This window comes from Lepidothrix coronata, unplaced genomic scaffold, assembly GCF_001604755.1.
Source record: "Lepidothrix coronata isolate B3197 unplaced genomic scaffold, Lepidothrix_coronata-1.0 Scaffold116, whole genome shotgun sequence".
NCBI lineage: Eukaryota > Metazoa > Chordata > Aves > Passeriformes > Pipridae > Lepidothrix > Lepidothrix coronata.
Window position 1 is genome coordinate 83,404 of NW_016690296.1, and position 9,115 is coordinate 92,518.

Below are 9,115 nucleotides of genomic sequence, written 5' to 3' on the forward strand. Positions count from 1 at the left end.
CGATACCAAAATAAAAAAAAAAAAAATTCTTTTTCTTTTTTTTTTTTTATTTTGGTATCGCTGTGGTGGTGCTTTGTGGGAAAAAAAAAAGAAAAAAGAAAAAGAATTTATTATTTTCTTAATTCCAGCGAAATTAAGGTTTTCCTTTGCGTGACACATCTGCGGCACTGCCCGGTTTCCCGTTCAGTGTTAATAATGTTTAGTTTCGCTTTGCTTGAGTGACTCGGCCATAACGTTAATTTGATCTTTAAAACCCTTTGTTTGTCCCGGGGCGCAGAGCCGTTGAGAATATGTTTTTCCGACCATCCTTGTTCTTGCTGGGAGGTCAGCTGCCTTTTTTTCTGAAGCACCTAAGTCTGTTTGTGCTGGAGGGTGGCGTGTAGGTTTCTGTTATGGATACTGGAAGGTTTTTCTCTCCTCTTTATTTTGTTTTCGACAAAGGGTACTTTGTTTCCTCCTCGCGAATTCTTTTTAAGTTTTATTATGGCTCCGCAGAATAGGCTCTTGAACTCCTAATCAGGTAGCGCTTTTTTTCCCCCCTCATCCTCCTCCCTCCTTTTCTCCTATTAAATGCCACAAAGTATGAGAAATAATCAGTTTAGTTCCAGATAAGGTAAATCAGTGCCCTTATAATCACTCGATTAGACACGGTCCTTCAGGTAAACTGCTTCAGGAAATGGGCGATCAGAGCCCGTAGTGATGCTCGGGCTTTTCCAGGGGACCGTGTTCCCATCAGCTGAAAGAAAAATACCCAGCAGCGGGGTGGTGACAGCGACATTAATAACCGCTGGGGCTCTCTGCCCGGGGAAGGCAGGGCCTCGCAGGTCGGCGGCTCTCGGCTTCGGGGGGACCCTCCCAGCGCGGGGGCCGAGGGGGTTTCTTCGCCTCCTTCTTCCTCTCGGGGCTGCCTTTGTTCCCCCCCCTCCCGGCTTTCTCAGACCGGGCGCAGGAGGGACTGAAAGCTGAAGGGTGGGGAGAGGGAAGAGGAGGAGCACATCCTCATCTCGCTTTAGTTGAGGGGGCAGAGTGGGAGTTAGGTGGGTCTGGACTGCTTTTTTACTTCTTTTTTGGGCTAAGAATCATTCCAGTCAACTTCTGTGCCGGTTCAACCCTTGTTAATTAATGAGTTTATGTTGCCAGCGGTGAGAACAGCTCTGGGTTACAAGGGTAGACTCTTATCCTGGGAGCTGGATTTTAGCTGACAGCTGCAGGACTGTTCACACGAGCTCCCCAGCTGGCTGCTGTGGTTCTGGTGGATGTTCTTGTGCTACAACATCGTTTTATTGTCATTGACTGGCTAATTGTGTTTATTTCCACGTGGTGACACCTCGACATCGCAGCAGGGCTCGAAGAAGTATCCTGCTAGGCCTAGGAGAATGTCCAACCCCAAAGATGACTGAAGGCTCCAAGTTTGCCAAACCCTCCTGAAAACATTCCCCTGGTTTCCTTTGCTAATCAGCTCAGCAGTAATGACTGCTGAGGATGTCTCTTTAAATATCTAAATTAAAGATTTTGGCTTTAATCTTTGCTCTTTAGTGCATCAGACAGGAGGGGGATCAAGCATGGAAACCGAAACAAGAGGACAGCAATAATGCCTTTAGAGAGGATACCAACATCCATGTTATCCCACTGATTGTTTTCATGGTTGCTGACAGTATTTTTTTTCCAATTTCATTGTTATTTAAGTAAGCAAAAGTCTGTGTGGGAAAGACCGAAGAAGAAGGTAGAGAAGCGGACAGAAAGGCTGTCTGTGTAAGCCTCCTGTTTCTCTTTGGATAGATCCCTCCCCAAAATGTCAGTGCTGTGGGATCATATGGGAAAAGACATGCTTGCTGTGAGTGCCTTCAGTCCTCCCCACCATCTTCCTTTGGAAAAGATTTTGGGAAGCTCAGTCTTCCCCCTTCTACGGGGGGGATTAAACCCCTCAGTCCGCCATTTTGTGTTGCTTGTGACGAGGTGGGTATCCCTGCTCCTGCACTGATCTTCCAGGGAGAGATGTGAGGGTGGGAGCACAACCTCCTCTCCCCACCAGCTCTGCTGCTTGGCCACCTTTTTGCCGTGGTGTGGAGGGCTGAGCCCCTCCAGACACCACTGCAGGAGGACAGGGAAACATGGGATGTGTAACAGGAAGGTTTCCAAACCCTGTGTTTCCTTGGGACAGCAACAAGTGAGGAAACGTGGGTTGCAGAAAGCGATATCTTTTTAAACGTGGCTTTTTGGAAAAGGGCCCTAAATACCCAGCTTTCTGCTTTTTCCTAGGAAAACCACATTGGTGAATGCACTGTAATATGGGCATGAAATAAGACTTTTTAGGCAGTGCATTTTCTACGGTCCGTCCGTAAAGGATTGATTAAAAAATATGGAGTGATACATTTATTGCATTGCCTCGTTAAAGTAACGATGGTCTCTGAGCAGGGGTTTTTTGGGGGGATTAATGGCCAGAAGGGGCCAGACCTGCAGCTGATGATCACCATTAACCCCATCTGGTCAATAATCCTTGTTAATCCACTTTTATTGGCCAGAGGGGCTGCCTGGACGAGTGGTTAGCACAGCACAGCACACCCGGGCTGCAGCTTCACCCCTGTTGCAAGGAAAATTAAATGTGCAGCTGAATGGAAGGGACAAATCCAAGCCCAAATCTCTGGCTGGGCACTCCTGGCAGTTGCATCCTTAGCTGGGTTAGGTTGGAGACCCAACCCAAGCCAATGGAGCAGTGATTGCTCAGGATGGGGAGGGAGCAGGGAGGACCAAACATGTTTAAGAGCGTGTTCCTAATGTTCGTTCTATCTCATCAGATCTTTCTTAAATTGCTTTCTATGATCCAGTTTGGATGTGTTTTGTCTCCCAGTTTGGACATGGCTTTCCAGGCTGTTACCTGAGCAAGGGGGACAGGTCTTCTGTGCTGTTGACCTCCTCGTCCTCTCCTCACATGGGGGGAACAGGTTTCCTCCTGTCTCTCTGGAGCAGCTCTTTCCGCCCAGGCGGCCTCCAGCCGGCATGGCTTCCTGCTAAAAGCCTTTTTGATGGCTGAGGGCTCCCATTTACCTGGAGGGCAGAGCAGCCAAGGGGAACGGATGGCAGGCCAGCCTTCCCTCCCCACCAGGCTGGTGACAGGAGCTGAGAGCTGGTAGCGACCTGGGAGAAGGTCTTTTAGAAAGATCGGTGTTACAAGTGCTGCAGCTGAACCTGCTGCAATATCTTTACCTGCTCTTTGACCCTTTCAGCTCTGCTTCCTGAGGACTTGAGGACCCTTCTGGAGGAGGCAAAGGAAATGAAGTGGCCCTTTGTGCCGGAGAAGTGGCAATACAAACAAGACCTCGGCCCAGAAGACAAAACAAACCTGCAAGATATGATCAGTGCGAGGCTCCCTGACTTACTGGTATGAAGTTCAACACACCTGTTGTGTAAAACGTCCCCCTGGGGTGCTCAGGGGCTTTCACAGGGCACTTCTGTTTCTGTTTCCACTCACGTAATGGTTCCCTCTTCACTGAAGAACTGGCGTTGTAATAAAACTAAAAGGCCAGATGTTTTTAAAAAAAACTCCATGAATTTGACAAGAATGCTGTTCCTCATTTAATTCCTCGCTTCCAGGAGGCCACGGGGATTACCCACTGTAGTAGGGCTGGCAAAATTCCCCAGATTTTCTCTTTTCCATAAAATTACATGACAGAATCCCTTTGAGGACCAAAGCTGGCCAAAACCCAGGCGGGAAAGGCAAGGTTTTAATGTGAATTCTACCTGTGAGTAAAGGCTACTTGGCTGTGTAAGGAGCTGCAGAATCCAAAGGTGTCTGGGGATCCCATCCTGTAAGGTGGTGAGTTTTAAGGATTAGAAAGTGGCAAGAAATGTGGGTTTCTTTTTGCTTCCCTGATCTCCCCAGAGGCACGTCAGACGTGACTTGGAGCAAACAGAGGACACCCTTTTCCGTGGTAAATGTAATATCTGGGATGAGGAGTATCCCTTTGTCAGGACACGTGTAAAAATGAGGTTTGGGAAGTGTGGGGGGCTCTTTTTTTGGTTTTTTTTGCTTCCCGTGGTGCATGTCTGAAGCCAGCACAGTCCCACTGCTGCCTGTTGTTAACTCCAAGGTGGCCAGGAGATCTCACCTGGCCCTGCCCCACTGAGGCCAGAGGATTTCCTTTGGGAACAGCGATTCCTTGGAACAGCACGGAGCGACGAGGAGCTCGGCAAAGCCAACCGTGGGGCTGGGAGGTGGGAGCCCCAGCACCCCCTCGCTCCTGAATTTCCTCGGGGAGGGCGGGGAGTGGCTGTTCCTGGGTATTTATATTCTCTCTCTCTCTCTCTCTTTGGTGTGTGTGGCCTCAGACAGAAATTTATGGCGGGGGTTGACCTCCTTTACAATCCCGGCGTGGCTCCCTCGCTTCGGAGCGTTTGTCTGCTCTCTCCGGGGATAAACACCTGCAGTAAACTCCCCGAGAGACCTGGCTAGATGGGAGATTAATGTGGCTGTAATGGTGGAGCAGTGTTTGCAGCATTATGCCCTCTCCCCAGGTAGATGGATCTTTTCTGAGATGATACCAATTATTTACTGCTGAAACATCTGTTGATAACTGCAGCTGCCCTTGTTAAACAAAGCCCATCGTGGGGTCACAGACTATAGGGACCTAAAATCCTCCTCCATGCTAGTTTTGGACTATTCACCCACACCCCCTGAAGTCCATTGGTTGCCGTTGTCTCCAGTGTTTCATCCTGCGGTGGAAAATACTTTGTAAACGTTGTGTTGCCTTTCCCCATGTGCTTTGAAGTATTATTTCATCTTCATCGGTAATTTATATTCCAGTGCCATTGTACCATGGGAAAAAGGGAAAACCTTTTTTGTTTTCCATTTAATTGTAGATAGACTGACATTTTGACCTGTATTATTAGTATTAGTCAGGAAAAGGGATTTTTTTTTTCCCCTTCATCCATTCCTTCTCCCCCCCCCTTTTTTTTTTTTATTTTAAATAAAATTTCAAGGCAGAGCAAAGGCTGCCTCAGTTCTTTGAATAAAAAGCTGGGGGGGAAATGAGGCTGAAGAGAAGTGATTACAGTGTGATGAGGAAAGATAAAAGTTTGAGCAACTTTTTTTCTTCTTTTTTTTTTTTCAGCATGAGGGACAGAAGGATAATTTAATTCCCTGGAAGACAAAAAAAAAAAAAAAAATTAAGTCTTTGTCGATTTATTGTTCCGAAAAAAAAAAAACCTTTAAAATTTTCCCCTCTCTGTTTATTTTAATTTGCCATGCTTAGAATAAGCTCATAAACCGTAATTCATTACATTTAAAAAGTGCTTTGAGGTCCATGAATGAAAGGCACTTCATTACCATAACACACTGGTGGTGTGTGAAGGAGGCAGCGCTGGATACTGGAGCTCTCTCTCTCCCCATGAGGATGTTTTACTCTGGGAGTGGGGCTGAAAAGCTCCATGAGACCCAGCACAGGGAGTAAGCGGATTAGGCTTTGGCTTCAAGGGTTTGCCTTGGTGTTGTTGCACTTTAAAAAAAATAAAGTGGGATCCGCGTTGCCGGCGGCTCCACGCTCCTCTGGCACATCAAGGAGGCAAAGCCACCTGCACCTGCAGGCTTTTTGAAGTGCTCTTCTTCCCTTTTGCTGTGGGATGCTCGGTGCTTCTTTGCACCCCTGTAGAAGGTGGGGGTTTTGGTTTGGATTTTGGGGGATTTTTCTATTTCCTGCTGGGATTCAGCACCCAAAGGCCACCCCGGGTCAACAAGCTCAACACGGTGTTTTCCACGTTTTCTGTCTAGCAAACCAAGGCCATCCTGCAGCCCCCGTGGTGGGAATCTGCACTGAGGCTTCAAGGGTGATACCCAACATCTGTGTCCAAAGCCAAAACTGGAAAGCACTGGGGTGTTTGTTTTTAGCAAAGCAAAGCCAAATCAGAATTGTCCTTGCTGGCAAGGATAAATAAGGAGGGATTGCTTTTCCTCTCTAAATACCACCATGTGCTGTGGGGTTCGGAGTGGGGCTGCAGATCCAGAAGGGAGGCTGCCAGGGGTGTCCTTCCTGCAGATCTTTGCTATCCCGAGGGATGGAATTAGCCTAACGCTCGGTGAGCAGCCAATAGAGGGCAACATGCCCATATCCACATAGGCTTTGATCCCAAAATCCCTGCTGTGGGTTTCGTTGAAGGACGACTCATAGCCCTCCTGTGGGATGATTCATGCCATATTAATGTTTTAATTATTTTTTGGCAATTTCTTTTGCCTGTTTGCAAACCCACTGTAACGATGCGAACCTTTGCTTCATTTTTATTGTACTTATCAATAATTCCTGCATCCAGGCTTAAGCACTCAGCCATGGACCAGGATCTGCTGGGATAGGTACAATGAGAAGACAGAAGGAAAAGCCCCCAAGAGTGATGCTAACTCTGGTCCCTCTGTGCAGTCTGGCTCCATGCTCCCTGCTGGGGATGGGGGAGCGTGGATCCTGGCCTTGCTGGCACGGAATCTCATGGGATTTAATGGGAATATTGAAAAGAGTGGAAAATAAGGCCCTGCAGCCCTTGGCTGGGCCTGGGCTAATTAGGTGCTGATGGATTGCCATTAGGGAAACCATTCCAAGGGACAGTGCCCTAACTGCCACAGGGGTGTGTGTGTGGCACTTAAGGGCTGGGAGCCTTTGAAAGAGAGCTAAAGAGGGGCCTGAGGATTTAGTTTTCTCCTCCTTCTAACCCTGGGTGTGGTAACAGGAGAACTAAAGCCTTAAATCCTTGCCCTGGGATCTTGGTTGTTCGGGCTGACCTTTTGCTACCTGCCTCCTAAGAGCCCTCCTTGGGTGATCCCAGTGAGAAGGAGAGTGATGGAGGGGGATGGATTCTAACCAGGAGGGAACCCGTGGCACCCCAGGCTCCCTGAGGCTTTGTAAGTGAGAAGTATCAGAGATCAAGTGCAGGCAGGAGGGCTTCAGCTGTCCAGGGTGACAGCCCTGGTGCTGCAGAACACTCCATCCGTGGAGGAAAACCACGGCAGAATTTATGTGGAGCACCAACTAAAAAAAAAATGGGAAGCCTGATCCTGGGTTCGTGTAGAGATGCCACTTCACTTGGCTCCTGGGTAGGATTTCCTCTTCTCAGATGCAGCTTCATGGAACGTTTCCTCCCTGGAAGGGACTTTAAATACTGTATTCCTGAGATCGCTATGTTGTGTTTTCCTTTCAAAATGAAACTGCTTCTCAGGTGGATTGATGCTTTGAGGGCACAGGTGTAGGGAAGAGACTCTTGAATTTTTAGCTGTTGATAATGGTCTCGATGCCACTCTGTTCTGTCACTGGCATTTCGCTAAATATCCCCTTCAACACAGTGTTTTAGCATGCCACAATAGTTTATAAAGGGTCTGGAACCAGGGCCACGAAATGATGGTGGCACCTCTCTATCCTTGGTGCTAAACAAGAACAGGAACCCCTGCAGATGACTGTGGTCCCCCAAGCCCCTGCTGAGGTCCCCCAGGAACCCCTCTTTGAGGAGCTTCCTTGGCACTTTAAAGGATTCTGCTTCTGCCCTTGCCCCAAAAGGCTGCTGCTCTTTTTTTTCCTGAGGAAAGCTGGAATTATTCCCACTCTAGGACTGGCCCAGTTGGTGAAGCAAGATGTGGTTGGTTGCATAAAACTGCCCCCGTTCTGCGGTGTTTTGAACTGCTCATAATGGACCTAACGCTGCTGCCTTTGAATAAACACCTAACCCTCCATCGCCTTCGGGATGAATAACTTGAGCTAATTAACAACTTCAGAGGCCATTAAATGAGGGTCTCGCTGCTGGGAGCGAGAGGGAAGCGTCCAGGAGCCGCTGGTTCCTCGGTGCGCGGCGATTCCCTGTCCCGTGTCTCGGGCGTATCCGCCTGCTCCCGGCAGCCACGCTTTCTCCTGCCCATCACCGAGGTGGTGGGAGGCTTAATTCCCTGCTGTTTGTGGAGTGGGCTCTGACTGCCAGCTGAAAGGCAGGGATTGATAGAGAAGTCCCGCGCGGTGACAGCAGCTTTGGTCTCTTGGAAGGACGGGCTTTGCTGGCGGCGCGTGGGGTAAGAGGGCGAAAGGCTTCAGCCGGATCCATCGGCGTTGTGGCTCTGTCTTTAATCTGACAGGGGGAAAGAAAACCGGGCAATTTGTTAGGGTTCAGTGGAGTGCTAACTAGGAGCAGCGCTCGGGAGAGAGAATAAGGCACCTGGAAGTAGGTGGCGTGCCTCTGGAACTCCTGCCTTGTTGTGCACGGAGTTAGAAATCCTTTGCCGAATTGCTCTTGGTTTTGTGGCTTTTTTTTAAAAGATTTTTTAAACCTCAGCTGCAGTTTACAAATGAAGCCAGGGCTGAAACAGCTGGAGACAAATGGATATGAGCAAACGCAGAAGTCCAGAGCGTCGGCAAAACTGGTGGGGGCACTGAAAATTAAATGATTCCTGCCCCTGCTTTCCAACCACGCTGTTTGCAGAGGCGCTTTTCCAAAGGGGATCCTCCTGAGCCCACAGGCTGGGGAGGAGGGCTCGCCTCTGGGATCTTCGCTTTATAAAGAGGGCCGAGAGAGTGGATTAAATCAATATTTCATTTATTTGGGCTTGTAATTCCTCTTACATCAGCTGCCACATAAAGATTTCCCCCTATTTCCTTCCCCTCCTCCTCATCCTCATTTACTATGCACCAATAATTCCCCTTTGACGCTCTCCTGCCCGTCCTAGTGCCAGATGGCCCCCGGTTCTGAGCTTCTCCCCTCTCCTGGGAGCGGCCCCCATTGTCAATGCAGAGGAGGCGTCGTGGCTTTGAACCCAAAGCTGGGGACCCAAACTTCAGCCCCGGCGTGAGGAGGAGCTAAACCCTCTAATGCGGGGAGCCATGCGAACCGCACACCCTCCCACTCAGCGCCATTAAGGCGAGACCCCCTTCACTAAAGGCTGCTTTGCATTTTCCCCCAATGGTCCGTGTATAGAAATCTGGCGCAAATTTAATTCCCCCGCCACCACCTGATTCCACTTCCCAGCCGCGAGGTTCCCTTTGTGTCCCAAACTCAATTAGACGGATCCATTTCACGTCGCGGGCACAGATGTGAAAACAAAGTGCGCGCGTACCTCGCTCTTTCTCTCTCTCTCTCTCTCTCTCTCTCTCTCTCTCTC

General features: G+C 49.1%; 1 protein-coding gene across 10 annotated transcripts in view; it reads left to right on the top strand.

Moving 5' to 3' along the window:
- The window catches only part of ALPK1 (alpha kinase 1), a 36,129-nt gene that overhangs the window by 13,179 nt on the left and 13,835 nt on the right, over positions 1–9,115 (top strand). For all 10 annotated transcript variants that reach the window (XR_001876439.1, XM_017825118.1, XM_017825114.1 and 7 more), the window contains one exon: positions 3,225–3,379. Coding sequence is in view for 9 of the 10 variants with exons in the window: in XM_017825118.1 (XP_017680607.1) it covers positions 3,225–3,379 (155 nt within the window). In the remaining variant the exon portion in view is untranslated. The remainder of the gene's footprint in view (positions 1–3,224; positions 3,380–9,115) is intronic.